We start from the raw sequence: 17993 nt of genomic DNA on the forward strand, positions 1-17993 counted from the left end.
CGAACCCGGGCCGCAGGCATGCCAGGCGAGCGCGCTACCGCTTGAGCCACATCCCCAGCCCTGTTATTCTTGATCTTAGAGCAAAGTGAATAGTTTCTTACCAATAAGTCTGACATTAGCTGTAGGGTTTTTTTTTTTTTTTTTAGATGTTTGTTTTAGTTAGCTTTTTCACTGCTGTGACTAAAAGGACTGACCAGAACAACTGTGGAGGAGGAAAGGTTTATTTGGGTGCTCATGGTTTCAGAGGTTTCAATCCGTGGATAGCTGACTTCATTCCTCTGGGCTCGAGGTATAGTAGAACATCATGGCAGATGAGTGTGGCAGAGGGAAACAGCTCACATGATGATCAGAAAGCAGAGCAACTCCACTCACCAGATACAAACATATAACCCAAAGCCATGACCCCAATATTCTATCTCCTTCAGCCACGCCCCACCTGCCTTCCCTTACCATCCAATTAATTCCATCAGGTGATTAATTTCACTGGTTGGGTTAAGAGTTTCTTAACCCAATCATTTCTTCTCTGAATTGCATGGTCTCATACTTGAGCTTTTGGGGAACACCTCGCATTTAAACCATAACAATGTTCTTTATCGAGTTGAGGACATTCCCCTCTATTCCTAGTTTGCTGAGATTTTCTACCTCAGTAGCTACAGTAGTCTGTCAAAGTCTTTTTCAGCACCCATTTATATGATCATATGATTTTTTTCTTCTTTATCCTCTTGATGTTTTACATTGCTGAATTATAATTATTGATTCTAGAATACTGAACATCCTTCCATACTTGAAATCAAGTCCCACTATATCATGTTGTAATACTTTCTTAAAAAATACATTGTTGGATTCTAATTGCTAATATTTTGTTGAAAATTTTTTGCATTTATGTTTATGAAAGATGTCAGTTCTTTATTTTCTCCTCTTCCAATGTCCTTAACAGCTTTTGGTACTCATAAGATGAGTTAAAAGTTCCCTTCTGAGGTAGAAGTTGCTTCTGCTTCTGTTTTCTGGAAGAGATTGGCAGAATTGTTATAATTTCTTCCTTAAGTATTTAGTAAAACTAAAGTAAACATCTCTAGGCCTAGTGCTTTTCTGAAAGTTTACTAACTTAATATCCTTGCTTACTCAGATTATTTCTCCCGTATGAGTTTTGGTAGTTTGTATCAAGAAATTGATCCATTTTTTTAATTTACTGAATTTGGGTTATAGAGTTGATCACAATATTCCTTTATTATCCTTTTAATGTTCATGAGATGATTCACCCTATCCCATTCATAATGTTGGCATTATATTAATATTTTTAAATTTTCTGTATATTTTAATTTTTGACATCTTAAAAATCTTCTCTAACTGGGGAGAGATACCCACCCTAGGGGAAGTCAATTCTTAAAGACAACAAAGGGCTTAGCCAGAAGCATGCCTCTGACCTAAAAACTAAGCAATCTAGACACCTGGCTCCTGTATCTAGGAGGATTAATTCTTTTGCTTTAACCATCCTAGGGCCAAGTCTAGGCAAATATGACTATACCGCAAAGCTTTCTAAAATTATTCAAACTGCATCTATTTATTCTTCCTTGCCTTTCCTTTCCTGTGAAAACTCCAATAAAGGCTATAATTTAGGTCTTCCCCTAATCATGTTTTCTTCCTCTTCACCACCTGAGGTTTCCCCATATACCCCTGTGTGGCATGACATGCCTCACTTCTAGGTCTTTGAATATAATACTTTGTTTTTGTGATTTCTCCTGTGTCCTCTTGAGTGACCATCACATGGAAGAATACAGAACAGTTGTAATTTGTGAATTTTCTTTTTTCTTTCTTAGTACTTTTAGAGGTTTATAATAGCAAGCCTCTTTTAATGTGATTTTTAGTTATTTGTATGTCTTCTTTGGAGAAGTAACTAGTCAAAATCTTTTATCCATTTATTTTTTGTTTTATTTTTGTTTCATCTTTTTAGTTTTATTATTTTAACAGTTTGTTATATATTCTAGACACGTCTCTTATCAGATATATATTTGCAAAATTTCCTTCCTTTCTGTGGTTTGTGTTTTTACTCTATGGTATCTTTTGAAACAAAAAGTTCTTAATCTTGATGATGTTCAGTTAATCTACTTTCATTTGTTGTTTTTACTTTTGACATAATATCAATGAATCCATAAGTAATTTAAGGTCATGAAGGTTATTTATACCTATGATTTCTTTGAATAACTTTATATTTTGCTCTGTAGTTTAGATCTGTTAGCCATTTCGAGTTAATTTTTGTACATATATGAGTTACAGGCCCAGTTTCATTCTTTTTTTTTTGTATGTGGATATCCAGTTGTCCTCCGTTTTTTGACTAGTATTCGCAATGAAGGGTCTTGGCGCCCTTGCAAATCAGTCGATGGTAAATGTGAAGGGCTTCTGGACTCTCAATTTTAACTGGAATTATTAAAAACTGCTCTATACATAATCTTACATTAAATGAGTTAATTTGCTCTTTATAACTCTATGGTGAGCACTGTTCTTACTCCCATTTATCAATGAAGTAGCTGAGACACAGAATGACTTATCAAAGGCCATACCACTAGTAAGTCAACTAGTAAGCGGCAGAACCAGGATGTAAACCTGGGCGGACTGATTTGAGAGCCTGAGCGCTTAACCACGGTAAGTAAAAGCTAGAAATCTGGACTTCAGAATTCTACTGAAAAGTGTCTTTTAACCAAAGGTAGGGGGAGTGGGACTGGCTGTAAAACACAACAGGCTTTAGTTGCTGGCTGTATCAGAAATGGACCTGCTGAATCCCTTCCACCCTACAAATTGAGAACTTTCGCTTGCTGTCGATCAAAGCACTGAGTCAGCTTCTGGATTCACCGGGCAGAGCCGGCTCTCCGGTAGGTAACCGCTTACGTGCAGAGCGCTGGCCCCGCCCATGGCCCGAGTGTGGCACCCGGGTAACCGTTGAGCGGTGAGTAGGGAGGGGTGGGCGCTCCCGCGGGAGGCTCCGGGCTTTGGGAAACTCTCGCGGGAAGATGTGCCGTCGCCTCGGTAACGGCGTCGCGGTCGCTTGAAAGATGGCGGGTCGAAATCTTGGTCTCCGGGTCAGTTCACTTCTAGACCTCTGGCTGGTGAATGGGCTGCGGGCATTGAGGACGTCCATCCTCCATGAACTTGGGGTCTGAAAGTCTCTGCCTGTTTTACAGAGACGTAGCGTTCCGGGGACTCCGCTGCCGCCGCGTGGGCAGAAACCTGCCACACCTCGACAGGATCTCCTCGCCAGGGAGGAAGAATATAAGTAAGAAATTCGGCGGTGGAGTTTTCTTCTTTGATCCAAACGAGGCTGCTGACGAGAATTTTTTACTGTTGTCGACAGAACTTTCGGGACCACCCGCTGTCCAGCATTCCCTTCCCATCATCCCGCTCACCTGCCCCCTCTCTGGTCCTCCAGCTTAGTTACCCGCCTGTATCGTACTGAAGTGGGCGGAGATTGAGCCCCAGTGAACGTGTTAGTCGGCGGGAGGGAGTTGTTGAAAGTGGTTAGGATAGCGGGAGTTGCCACGTTGTTTCTAGTGTAGGGTGTTTCGCTTGACTTCGAGTTCCTAGAGTTAACGTTGTGTAAATTTCTTTTAGGCTCGTTTTCTAAATTGAAAGCATATTTCTCAGGGCAACAAGAATTGTGTTCTTACCCACATTTGGTGGAATGAGAGGAGGATTTCCCTTATCTGTTTTCAGTGTCATTGCTACTCATTGGTCCAGTCCCATTCCTCTCACCATGCCTCAGTTTTCACCCACCAGCTAGGGTATAATCTTTTATTTTCATCATGTCGTTCCATTGCTGTAAGCTCCTCGGCGGTTTCCTTTTGCACTTCAAAAGCTTTGCCATATCTAGTTCTTCCTATCCTTTTATTTGATGTCCCTTCCTCTACCTCTCCAGCTACCTCTTGTCTGTCTGTATGTCAGTGTCTCTCTTGGCCTAAAACTCTCCAGTTTCACTGGCCTTTATTTCCTCAAACTTTCTTCTTTTCCTTACAGGCAGTCTTACATGCCTTCCACCTATAATGCCCAGAATGCCTTCCTAACCATGCTATACAGACCACCCTGTTCTTTATTTATTGTATTATTGATTTTCTTCCCAATTATAATGTTACAGTGAATTCACTTGTTTACTTTTATAAAATTTCTACTTCACTGGACTGAAAATTCCACTGAAGCAGAAATTTATGTCCATTTTATTTGCCGTCATATATACAAAAAAATTATATTACAAAAAAATTATAATTAAATTAAATTTATAATAGAGGCATGAAGTTTGGAGAATCTACCAACTGGAGTGATTAGCATGTTCCTTGGTCTAGCCTTTCAAATAGAGATTATAATTATAATTATAATTATATTACAAAAAAAGTATATTTTAACAACTTTTCAGTTTAAAATAATTAAAAAATTAAAAACAATCTGGCATATCTTCAGAGTTTTAAACAGTTACCAATCATGTATAACCACAAAACTATAAAAAAAGTCAAAACTGGAGTGTATAGTTTTTAGATGAAGTAGACACAAGCCAACTTGTGCAGCAGGTAGAAAGATCAATCCTTCTCTTCCTGTTAAAAAGTGCCTTGTTGTCTTAGTTCAACAAGAGTGTACTTAAACAGCTGAGTATGTTGTCCATATACAGTTATCAGCTGGTGCTGGAATCAAAACGGTTATTTTCATTGCCATTCACTAGATAGTATTAAATACCTACTTTGATAAGGTTGGTTTGTTTTAGTTATTTGAGAATGTTTTACAGCTGGCTCTGGTGTGTCATTAAGGATATATAGTCCTCATTAAAGTCAGAAATCTATAGGAAATATTCTGTTTTAGTAGGAGTTGTTTAATAGTAAAAGTGGCCAGTTGCTTGTTCTGTTTGTTATCTGTACTTCAAGGTATGCAAATCTGAGGCATGTGAAGGGAGCAACTCCCTGGTTCTGCCTAAAACTTCTAGAGCATTTCTGGGCCATGCATAAATGTAAAATGTTTAGCAATCCTTATAGGCAAGTTTATAACAGTATTTTGACACCTGTTGTCTTGGTATTAAGCATATTGGTATATATATTCAATTAGCAGAACACAGCATTTCCCAGTGACTTCAATCCAGAATCTGCTACATTTAAGCTCCTGTCACATAGTTGGAGGAAACAATCTCTATTTGAAAGGCTAGACCAAGGAACATGCTAATCACTCCAGTTGGTAGATTCTCCAAACTTCATGCCTCTATTATAAAACCAGAGAACAAAACAAGATTATATGATAGCTGGTAGAACAAGCCCTCCACCTTATAAATCCCAATTACATAGGATTTATGTATTTTCAGGGAATTAACATCGTTATGTATTGAATCTTTTATGAAAATGATACATCTCCATTTACATAGTTTTTAGGTTCATTTAATTATCATTTTACTACATACAAATCTTGCATACAATTTCAGGGTGCCTTACAATTTTGGTTGCTTTGAGTGATTTTTTTAAAATGACATTGTCTAGTGGCTTATATATGTAAGAATATTAGTTATTTTTGCATGTTGTATTATATCTAATGTAGACAGAGATCTTCCCCTGCTGAACTTTTTCATTCTACAGAGTCCCGTGAAGTTTTGATGAAGATGGTCATATGCAAATTAAGATAGTTTTGTCCCTTTTATAATTTCTCATATATTGTCTTTTACCTCCTCTGTGTTTAGGGCAATGTAGTATAGAATAGAAAAAGCTTCCTTATTCTGGCTATTAATTTTGAGAAGCCCAATTTAAAAAAAATATTTTTGATTATGAATTCAGTTTCCTCAATGATTATGCATCTATTTAGATGTACTGTTGCTTCTAAAATAAATTTCACTTGATAGTTTTCTAGAAAAGTGTTCATATATGCTTTAAAATGTATTAGCACAAGTTTATTGTATACTCGTAAATCTTGACTATATCTATGACCATATATACATCTACTTTTGGAGTTTAGTGTTTATTTTTTATCTTCTCCTTTTCTATTCATCTTGCCAAGAGATTTATGTATTTTATTGGTATTTTCAGAGAACTAGCTATAATTTTCTTGCTCATCTGTTTTTATATTTGTCCTTATAGAAATATAAATTATTCTTATTGTGGTGAATTTACTTGTTGAGCTCATTTATTTTGTTCTTTAATAAATATATTTGGGTTTGTAAATTTTGTTTCACTACAGCTTAACTATTCCAGAATCTATTTTTTTTGGTATATATACACACAAACAAACATATATAATTATATATATATATATGTATATGTGTGTGTATATATATGCATATACACATATGAATACACACACACCTATATAATTTCTTTTGTGGTTATTTTAAAATATTTTATTATTTTTGTAGTAATTATTTAGGAGTGTTGTTTTAATTTATGTAGGGTTGTTTGTTTACTTTTTTTTTAACTGAAGTTTATTATAAGTGGCACTATGGTCAAAGAATGCTTTTGATACTGATTTTTAAAACTGCTTTGAGACTTGTGGCCACATGTTCACTTTTTGTAAATGTGCTATGTGTTCTTGGAAGGACAGTTAGAAATTTTATTTACTATTCATTTTAGTTTAGTTTTCATCATCACCATATTTTGTACTAGCTTTCTTGGTTTCTGTTAGAGGTATATTAAAATAATTATAGTTTTAAAAAAATCTTAGAATCGTGGCCATTTTTGTTTAGTATACTTTATTACCTGTTTAAGTTTTGATTCCTTTTGTTATTGTGTACTGTCCATTCTATCTTTTTAATTCCTATTTATTTCTTTCCCAAATTCAGTATTCTTTTGTAATATTTTCTGGGTCTTCCTCAATGATTTCTGTTCTTTCTTCCCCACCCCTCAGATTAAAATTCTAATTAAAGTCCTTTTTTAGATTGTTTCATTATCTCTTGTTCTTATGGTACAAGATTTTCCTTTTAATTTTTGCATCTCTTTGGTGGCTTGTTTATGTGATTTTTTTTTCTTTTTGAAGTCATTTTAGCAGGGTTTGCTTTCTGAGAGAGTTCTGTTCCATATATTCTAGATGAGAAAATATCCCTATAGGGTGGTCTTGAATTTACTTTTGCTAGCTAAGAGTTTTCTTTCGTTCGAGTGCAGCTTTCTTCTGTATTAAAATATTGGCAGAGTGTGCCTGAACCATATGTATAAGATGACTCCACTTACGTGTGTTCCACTTATTCATATGGTAATCTTTTTCCACCATGCCTCTACCTTCATCTCTACTCACATAAGGTTATGGGTGGAGTTTCTGTAGCATGTGTTTACAGGTGTAGCCCTTCATGACTCGTGCTCAGCTCTTTGGGCTTCTATTCCTGTTTACTGCTCTCACTTTGAATTGCTGCCTTATTCTTAGTATGTGGGCATATTCCCCTTCTGAGTTTGAGCTTTGCAATAGTTCCTTCATTACATGTTATCTGGCATTTTCATAGATTGGAATAGAAGTGTAGTCTCAGTCATCTCTATCAGTTATATTGGTTGAAGCTTCTATTTAAGTCCTTCTGATTCTTATTAGGAAAATTGGAAAAATCAGATAATGGCACCTTAAATGCAACTTGAAGTCTTAGATATTTTTCTTTTGACCATGTAATCTCAAGATATAAAAGTATTTCTTAAAACACCACACTATTGGGGTAGGATTGTGGCTCAGTGGTAGAGCACTTGCCTACTACATGTGAGGTACTGGGTTTGATCCTAGCACCTCATAAAAATAAACAAATAAAATAAAGGTATTGTATCCATTTTAAAAATCAAACTGTTTTAAGAAAGAATATGGTACTACCCCCTCCTATTTCCTGAAAGCTATGGTTATAAGTGGTTGTTACTTCTGATTCACATAAATAAGAAAAATTCCTCCACATATCTCCCTCGTATAGTTTCAAAAGAGCCTACTGGTCTAGAACTATGACCTTTTCAAAAGGAGAAAAAAGTTATATGATTTTGAAGGTGTTTATTGTTGTGTTTATCTGTAGTAGTGAAAAAGGGACTTGAACTCATTGAGCAGAATTTAGCACATGCTAACTGAAATTCATTGGAATATTGTGAGCCATTTCAATGCTAAAACTTATGTAGAGATAAACATATTACCTCTGTCTTGCTGTGGGAAAACAGCACAGTATTGGGCTAGGGTTGTGGCTTAAAACACCTTTCTTAAAACACAACACTATTGAGCTAGGGTTGTGGCTCAGTGGTATGGTATATATACAAAATAGTATGTATACCATAGATGAAAATTGGAAAGGAATATTAAAACTGGATGATGGTGGTAGTAGGATTATGAACATTTTTTTCCTTTAAAAACAATTTTCTTCAATGATATTGTCATTCTTGTGGTATTGATTGGACCAAGTAAATAGTCTTTCTGTTCTTTGCTAGATTTCTAATAGACTGATGGGAAAAAGGAGTTGTAAGGGGAGGTCCTTTATTAATTCCTTTTATTTCTGATGAAGTTGATATTGCAGTATGTGGCTGAGTTGTAAACCATGTTTAGTCTGCTCACTAACCCTGAGATTTAGCTCCCCAATCACAGCAGCACTTCAGACCAGAGCCAGCCTCCTCTACCCAGTCCACACCCATCCTCAGATGGAGCAGGGCGGATCTCTAAAGCAGCAAGTTTGTAATTTGTATTCTTTAAAGATAGGCCATGCCCAAGAGGATGACTAGTTAAACTCTGTTAGTTTTCCCACTTTATTCTTCCTGAATTTATTAGATATATTATTTCACCTGGAGTAAGGGCTACAGAAAGGCCAGTACTTAGTGTGTTTAAGTTTCCACCACAAAGGAGGGAGAATCAAGGAGGGTTGGGGATAAGTTCCAATTGCTGTGATCATTTTAGGGTATAAATGTCATGTATATGTTCTAACATTTGTTGATTAGGTCATTTTCTAAAGCGTAATTGCTGAAGTTAAATTTTTAAAATTTCATTAGAATTTCAATATAACCCAGTTATTGACTTATTTTCTCTTTTTAGGCGTTTAAATGCAGAATTGGAGGCAAAAACAGCTGACCTGGTTCGACAAGCTGAGGAAGTAATAGTAAGTAGATATATATTTATTAATAATTTCAGGTAAGTGCTCATTTAACTTTTTAATATGATGTATAGCATATGCTCAAAAAAGTAGCCAAAGGATTATATTCAACTCAATGAATGATCACAAACTGAATGTGAATATATTTGCACAAGAATAGGTATGTGTACATGTATTTGGGTAATCATACATTTTCTAAAAGTCATAAGATTGTTTTCCATTTAGATGCTCCAGTCCTTAACAAGAACACTAATATTTAACAATCTTTTCTATTACCAAAAAATTAGTATTTGAGAGTAGCTATGTAGAATTAACACTAATAATTCAGTAAGGATAGAAATAAGTGATCTCTAGATTAAAGTTGTAACCATTATTACAAATATTCAGTTGAGAATTTGTTTCTTAAATTCTTCCATTGAATCTAGCCCCACTGAGATTCTTGGGTCTAGTTTGAATTGCATTTATATATAGGAAAAATGCTGTGAGGTTATATCTAAGCATATTATTCATCATTCTGGTACCAGATTGGATATTCCTACTTTGAACATTCCTCCTTAAGCATCAGCATTCCTATTTTTAATTGATAGGATGGAGTAGCCCTCCTTAGAGGAGCAAAGTAGCTGCTTTCAGACTTACCACTTCTTACCCAAATTTAAGTATAATTCTTCCTTTAATCCCCTTCTCCTGGCTTCAAAAATGGATTTGATGGAGGAAGGGAAAGAAATCTAGCAATATTTTAATGCCCTATACAAATCCATTATTTATTAGTTTAGGAATAAGAAATGTATTATAACATTTGAAGTAATAGATAGTGGTTACAGATTTGCCAGTTGCATTTGTAATTAAATATTTTACTAAAAATATTTTCCTTTTTTAGTTTTGCCAGCATATGAAGAACAGGGGCATACTTGTACAGAAGGATTGCTTTCTTTTCAGAGTTCTCTAAAAAGAACTTTTTTTCCCCAAAAAGGAGCAGGGAAGAAATACTGAAGAAATTTTGGGAAATGGAAAGGGACATTTTCACACACCCCCTCCCCACAGAAACTTACCAAATATAACTTTTGCCATACTAAATTGCTTACTCACCTTTGATTTCTTGATATATATTTGCCAAAGGCTTTTATTCCTGATACTTCATTTTTAGCATCTTCATGGTCATCTCAATATGGAAGTATTACCTGATTTGCGGCAAGTTTTCTACCTGTTAAATGAATTTTTTTTCATTTCTTGTATCTCTAATTTACATTGCATGCTACTTAAGATGGAAGACTCTAATGTAGTTGAGGGGAAATAAGAATTGCACATATAGGGGCCTTGCCATTTGTAGTTTTCTGTTTAGATTGACTGTTTTACTGAAGAATAAATGAAAAGTGAAGCCATAATATAACAGACTCTATTTTCATACCATAGCATGTTAAATTCCATACTTTGGTATCCTAAAAAAACATGGACAGCTCTGAAATGATTAATGTTCAGAGAGGCATTTGAATATATCTAGTTTGTTGGAATTTTTATTATAACCTGTGACATATCTTTACTCATTTAACTAGAGAGATCAGCAAGAGGTACGAGCCAGGTCTTTTTCAACACAAAATAAATCATATGAAGAGAAAGATGATTTTAATACAAGGTAAGTGACTCAAATTCTCAAGCCATTGATTGATTTTTAAATTTAAGGATCTATGTGAATCTTTTATTATATAAAATCTTTTTGAATGCAAATATTGAAAGATTATAATTTGAAGAATAATACGTAAAATAATAATTATGGGCTTAGCTAGTCAGATAAAAGGCAAGCACTTTACCTACTTTGTCATGTAACTCTTCTTCTTCTTTTTTTTTTTTTTTTTGGTGGTGCTGAGGATTGAACCCAGGGCCTTGTGTATGCAAAGCAAGCACCTTGTCAACTGAGCCCCAGCCCTGTCACGTAACTCTTGAAGTATTATTTGCAAATAGATACTATTGTCCTCATTTAAAAATCTTCATTTTAGAGAGGTTCAACAGCTTGTCCAGTGACACAGAGAAAGTACATCCTTTCCCTGAGAACTGAACTACAGTTGATATTTCTAAACCTGTTCTCACATACTGTATACTACCTTTCTCTTTTAAAATTGCACATGAAGATGAGGTAAAAAAAAAAATAAATTAGTAAAGATAATGTATATCAAAATTTTTCTCTTGAATTTCATATGAACTTTTTATGTGCCAAGAAATTAAGAGAACCATAAAATATTTATGACTAAATTTAACAGGAAAATTATAAGATAAGCAGAGCATTGTGATCTACTTCTATGATCTCAGCTGTTTGGAGGTTGAGGCAGGAGGATTGCAAGTTTGAGGGCAGCCTGGCCAACTTAAGGAGCCCTTGTCTGAAAATATAATTTTTTTTTTAAAGGGCTGGGGATACAGCTCAGTGGTAGAAGGCCCTAGGTACAATACCCAGCACTTGTCTTCTAAATATTTACTCTAGAGAACAGAATACATAAATCCAAGAAACAACCTGCATGCGAATTTTAAGAGCAGCTTTATTCATAATTGCCCAAAATGAAACAAATATCCATCACGTGGTGAATGGATAAACAAATTTGGTACATCCATGTGCTAGAATGCTACTTAACTAAAATAAACAGAAATGAACTACTGATACAATGATATGGTTGTTAAGTGAAAGATACCAGACTCAAAAACATATAGAATCTGTTTCCATTTATAGTCATACATTATTTAATGGCAGGAATACAGAGGTAATTTCATTACTGTAAATCTCAGAGTATGACTTCAATAAGCAATAGGAATTTTTCAGCTTCATTATAATCCTGTGGGAATGCCATTGTGTTTTCAGTCCATTATTGACCAAAACATCCTGAAGGGGTTTGCTTTAGTCATCTTTTTCCACTGCTCTGACTAAAAGATCTGGTAAGAACAATTTTAGAGGAGGAAAAGTTTATTTGGGGGCTTAGTCCCTAGACAGCTTAGTCCCTAGTCCCATTCCTCCATATTGGAGATGAGGCAGAACATTATGGTGGAAAGTGGCTCATATGATGATCAGAAAGCGGAGATATTCCACTCCCCAGATCTCAAATATATACCCCAAAGGCATGCCTGCAATACCTACCTCCTCCAGCCATGCCCTATCTACCTATAGTTACCACTCAGTTAATCCCTATCAGGGGATTAATGCACTGATTAGGTTAAAATTTGTCTTAACAATCATTTCACCTTAAATGTTCTTTCACTGTCTTACATATGAGCTTTTAGGGGACATGTCACATCTAAACTATAACAGGGATCATGACTATATTTGGTATTCTGGAAAAGGCAAAACTATAGGGATATAAAACAGATTAGTGGTTGGCTGGGGCTTAATGAGACTAACTACCAAGGGGCACATGGGACCTTTTTGGGATGATGGAAATATTCTCCATCTTTGTGGCTGTGATGGTTATGTAACTATATAGGTTGGTTAAAGTCTATTGAACTGTATACCCAAGATGGATATATGTAATCATGTGTAAATTGTATCTTCATCTGAAAAAAAATGTTTGAACACTGTTAGTGTCATATCTGCATACCAGTAGTACAGTAGTGAAAAAACAGAACTGACCCTGTTCCCAAGAATTTAATATCTTATGTGTTGCTTTTGTAATTTTTTTTTTGGTAAATCAATGAATATATTTTATATTACTTGATACAAGCATATGTATGTAAATGTAACTTGAAATCATTTATTCTTATATGTAATGATCTGTGATACCTTATGAAAAAACATATTTAAAGGTTTTTAAAATTCCAAAATTTGGGTTACAAATTTGGCCTTTATCCACTAAAAGATTGAAATGATGGTAACAACAGATGACTTCCTAGTTTGTGTTGAAGGAAGTGAAAGACTGCACAAGCATGAAAATGAATCTGTTGATTTTTCTTTTACCAAGTTTTCCTTAAGTGCAAAGTGATAAAAATGCCTGTTTACCAGATGGATTTTTTTCCTTAATACTACTGTTTGAACAGATGACTTTTACCATGTAAAAAATGGCACTTGATTAGTTGGGAATCATTGAAAAATGGGAGATAAATAAAGAGACCATCCATTTTCATGTCAAAACAATAATAACCCACCTAAAAATTATAATCAAACAATGTATAACAGTTCTTCAATACCTAGGATTACTCTTGCAGAAAATAAGGTAGGAAATCAGGATTTAATTTTTCATAAAGTAAATATACATATCCACCAGTTTGCTGGAAGTAAAATTTACAACACAAATAATTTCAATCACATTATGAAGAAACCTTTTATGGAAAAATGTACAAAAGTAAGCAGAATACTATTGTAGTTCATTTTCCATGGAAATATACAAACAAAGTAATATCACTGAATCCTGAGGGAAACATAAAACATAAACATATCATTTGGCCAATAGGTATGTGTATGTGTTTGGGGCAGCCGGGAGGGGTTAGGGTGTAATGAAGGTGCAGAAAAGGTACTGAAGAAATTGTAAGCAATTCCAAATTAGAGTGATTAAAGAGGACAGTCAAAATTTGTGTAATTGAAAGTATTTTCATGTCATATTTGGGAATCTTTATTCTCTGTAATTTTAAGACATTTTGTAAACTTTTTTCCCCTAAGGTATTTTTAGTAAGTAGTTAAAAGGTCATATTCAATATTATCTAAATATATTTTGTGTTTAATATTGAAAAAAAATCTATGCATGACCAGCTCAGTAGTGGCCTCTGATGGAAAGTAATTTTATGTCTCTTTTTATGGCAAGGAGTTCTAAGGTAATATGATGGAATTTATTTCATAGCAATGATAATACTGTTGTATGTTTTCAGAGGTATTAGTGTGGATGCTCTAGACAATTGAAGGGTAGGTGAACTTTCTCTGTAATAGGCTAAATAGTAAATATTTCTGGATTTGTGAGTCATACAGTCTCTGTTGAACTATTCAATTTTGCTATTGTACAAGGAAGATGGCATAGACAACATGTAATGAATGGGTATGGATTATTTCAGCCTGTAGATTGTAGTTTGTGGGCCACCATAAACACTTTGTTTTAAACCATAAACATAGTTTAAAACCCAAAATAAAATGTGCATAAAAATGAATTACATTTTGAATGTATTAACTCATTCAAAGTATATTTTAGTGCCAATATAAGAACTTATAAGTGAGTTACTGTGCCAAGTACTAGTCATTGAGTAGTGGAAAAGGGAGATCTCCCCCGGGCATTGTGGCACACACCTGTAATCCCAGCGGCGTGAGAGGCTGAGGCAGGAGGATCATGAGTTCAAAGCCGGCCTCAGCAAAAGCAAGGTTCTAAGCAACTCAGTGAGGTCCTGAATCTAATAAAATATAAAATAGGGCTGGGGATGTGGCTCAGTGCTTAAGTGCCTAAGAGTTCAATCCCTGGTACCCCTCTAAAAAAAGGGAGATGTGATTCCTGCTCTCTCACAGTGTAATGAGTAAAAAGACACTGATCAATATTTAAATGCATTAGAAGAATAACATTGAATGTGCCCACCAAACCAAACCAAAAAACCCTGTGGTGCCCACTGTGAGGGCACACTCCTGTAATCCCAGTGACTTGAGAGGCTGAGGCAGGAGGATCACAAGTTCAAGTCCAGCCACTGCAATTTAGCAAGACCTTGTCTCCCAAAAGGACTGGGGATATAGCTCAGTGGCAGAGTGCCTCTAGGTTCAGTACCCAATACTGGGTTTGGGGGTCAGGGGGAGCTCTGTGCGTATGTATCATTTTGTAAAATGAATAATCCCTCTGTGTAGCCAATAATGACTCCTTAGGATTTCTATCCTTTAAAATTTGGGCTACCTTTATCTATACAAATATTGGTATTATAATGTATCTTCTCAAAGGTGAATTATGTAACCAAAGCACCTTCTTCTTCTCATTCTCCTTCTCCTTCTTCCTTTTTTAAATAAAGTAGAGCTTTGTGGTTATATGTAGTAGTTGGGTTCATCCCGACAAACTCACACATGCATGCAAATCAGTTTTGATTCACCATCCTCCACTTTTCCTTGCTGATCTCCCTCCCCTCTCCCTTTCTCCTTCCTCTATTAGACTTCTTTCACTCTTCTAGTAATTTGTATTTGATTGGTTCTTTATGTAATCTTATCCTTCCCTCCCCCATTCCTTTATTTTACTCTAGCTTCTGCATATAAGAATATTCAACTTTGAATTTCCGAGTTTGACTAATTTCATCTAGCATGATATTCTCCATTTCCATCCCTTAACCAGCAAATAATTTCATTCTTTTTAATGGCTGGGTAGAACTTAATCACATATATACACCACAGTTTCTTAATCTATTCATCTATTGATGGACATCTGGGTTGATTCCATAATTTAGCCATTATGAACTGTGCTACTATAAATACTGATGTGGCTGTGTTGCTGTAGTATGCCGATTTTAGATCTTTTGGTAAAATACCCAGGAGTGGGATAGTAGGGTCTTATGTTGGTCCCATCCCTATTGTTGTTTGAGGAATCTCTCTACTGCTTTTCAGAGTGGTTGTACTAGTCTGCAGTCCCACCAAAAATGTGCAAGTGTTCCTTTCCCCCCACAACCTCATCAGCATTCATTGTTGTTCACATTCTTGCTCTTTGACTTTCTGATTGGAGTGAGAAGAAATCTTAGTATAGTTTTGATTTGCATTTCCCTGATGGCTAGAGATGTTAAACATTTTTTTTCCACTTATTTATTGGCCTTTTGTGCTGCTTCTATTGAGAAATTTCTGTTTGGTTCTCTTGCCCATTTATTGATTGGGTTATTTGTTTATTTATTTAGGTTTAAGTTTTTTGAATTGTTTGTAAATTCTGGATATTAATCCCCTATTAATTGGAGGGGTAGCTAGTCAAGATTTACTCCCATTCTGTAGGTTCTCTCTTCATGCTCTTAATCATTTCCTTGGCTGTACAAAACATTTTTAGTTTAATGGCATCTCACCTATTGATTCTTGGTTTTATTTCTTTCACTTTGGGGCTCTTGTTAAGGAAGTTGGTGCCAGCACCTATATGATGGAGCAAAAAAGCACTTTTTTTCTAATGATATTCAAAATAAATTAATATGTGGATAACTAGAATTAAAGCAGAACATAGTTCTAAAGATATAATAAATAAAATCAAATATAGAAATATAATTCTATATAATTTGTTAAAAATAAATTAACATGTAGATAACTAGAATTATAGCAATAGTTGTGTATTTTCCTTTCAAATATAATTTATGTTGAATTTCATTGTCTCAGATTAGTATCATCTATTATTAATGTGTAATATTTGCTTTTGTGTAGAGGTCTATTATCGTCTGAAGAAATAGTTCATCTACATTCAGAAAGTAAGGTATGAAATCAAACTTTCTGTGAATGCAATTACATTCTGTAGAATTTAGGTTTTTAAACATACAGAGAAGGCCTAAAACTTGATAGAAATAGAATATACTTAACATACTTAAACATACAGAAAAGGGGTATAACTTGGAGGAGGTAGAGTATGAACCTTGATACTCAGAAGGGATGCATTCATGAAGTGTTGCTTATGAAATGAATCATTTTGCCTCTAATTTCATTGAACAATTTGGAGGACAGTGGAAATTCCAAGTGGAATGAGTTTGTAACCTGAGGCTTTTCAGTTTTCTCTCTGAAGCGTAATCTAATAGAAAACCTGAAAGAGAAAGATACTCGTATACAAAGAAGGTGATTTTAATGGTTTATTCATTCATTTAAATATCTGCAGTGTAGAGATCACTCTTCCAGGTACTGGGTATCTTGGGATCTACAAGTTCCCTACCATGAATATCTGGGCCAAGGGAACTGCATACTTACTTGAAGGCCAGGGAAGGCCTATGTAAAGAATAATTCATTAGTGAAAACTAAATTTCTTGAGACAAAGCATCCAGATATAATATTCCACTAACTATGCTAAATATCCTTGAATCTTTGGGACTCATTTTATTGCTGAATCTTTGGTCCAGATAATATAGAGTCTTTTCCAGGTACATAATTGTGGGATTCTTGAAAATACAATTGAATTAATTTCATGAAAATAGCTAGCATGTTTTTGTAGCAAAATAGCAATTCAATGTGTTAAAAAAATTGCTTTCCCTGGCAAATGATTAGACTAATCAATAATTTCAATTCTTTTCATTTAGCCAAAAACCAAAAATATTGGTTCTGTAAACAAAGTTCAAAACAAACTGCACTCTGCAAATAAAGGAATTAAAACAAATTCAAGGTATAGTGCAATTTTAAAAGTATTACATTCTTTATTAGTTTTATAGAATATATACCCAAAATATATAAAGTTACAACTACATGTATCTTATTCATATTTGGTAATTTGAAAACATTTTCTACACAAATGTTTTGTGGCAATTAATGAATACTTTGTAAAAGGGAAAATATTTATATGATCTGAAGAGAAACATTTTTTGAGTGTTTAACAGAATGCCATACATTATTATGTATGTTTAGATAAGAATGACTTGGCATTCTCTAAGACTGTAGTACGTTATAATTTACCTTCTGTTGGTTTTGGTGAAATGAATGCAAGATGATCCTTAGGAGCATAAAAAGGTACCCCAAAGGCTGTCTAGGATAGGAAACTTTGTAGAAAAGGAAGAGGTTGGATTGTAACAACCAATCTAATTTTTAGCAAGTTATGATATTTATATATCTGTTACCCAAACTGACAATCATATTAGAATTCGGGCAAACTCTTTGATTCTTGTCTTTTAATTGCTTAAATAACTTTTTCAGTTTTATTAAAAAGAAAGAAAAATTAAAGTGAAAGGGATAAGAAGAGAGATATAAAAATACTGAAGAAAAGAACATATTCAGCATATGTTATATCACTGGAAAAGGTTAACTTGTTTTTAGATTTTACATATACTTTTTTGTTGTTTTTTTTTTTAAAGAAAGGATTGTTTTTCTAGGCAGGATTCC

General features: G+C 34.6%; 1 protein-coding gene across 3 annotated transcripts in view; it reads left to right on the plus strand.

Annotated features, from left to right (window-relative positions):
• Positions 1-2986: 2986 nt before the first annotated feature.
• Tex9 (testis expressed 9) overlaps positions 2987-17993 on the plus strand; it is a 50958-nt gene continuing 35951 nt past the window's right edge. For all 3 annotated transcript variants that reach the window (XM_046461546.2, XM_046461550.2, XM_046461547.2), the window contains exons 1-6: positions 2987-3074; positions 3177-3268; positions 8977-9040; positions 10585-10664; positions 16344-16392; positions 17201-17283. In XM_046461546.2, the coding sequence (XP_046317502.1) occupies positions 3048-3074; positions 3177-3268; positions 8977-9040; positions 10585-10664; positions 16344-16392; positions 17201-17283 (395 nt within the window). In that variant the 5' untranslated portion in view covers positions 2987-3047. The remainder of the gene's footprint in view (positions 3075-3176; positions 3269-8976; positions 9041-10584; positions 10665-16343; positions 16393-17200; positions 17284-17993) is intronic.

The sequence above is a fragment of the Marmota monax genome, unplaced genomic scaffold (assembly GCF_021218885.2).
Source record: "Marmota monax isolate L192 unplaced genomic scaffold, Marmota_monax_Labrador192_F-V1.1 WCK01_AAM20220418_F8-fsc00001, whole genome shotgun sequence".
Taxonomy (NCBI): Eukaryota; Metazoa; Chordata; class Mammalia; order Rodentia; family Sciuridae; genus Marmota; species Marmota monax.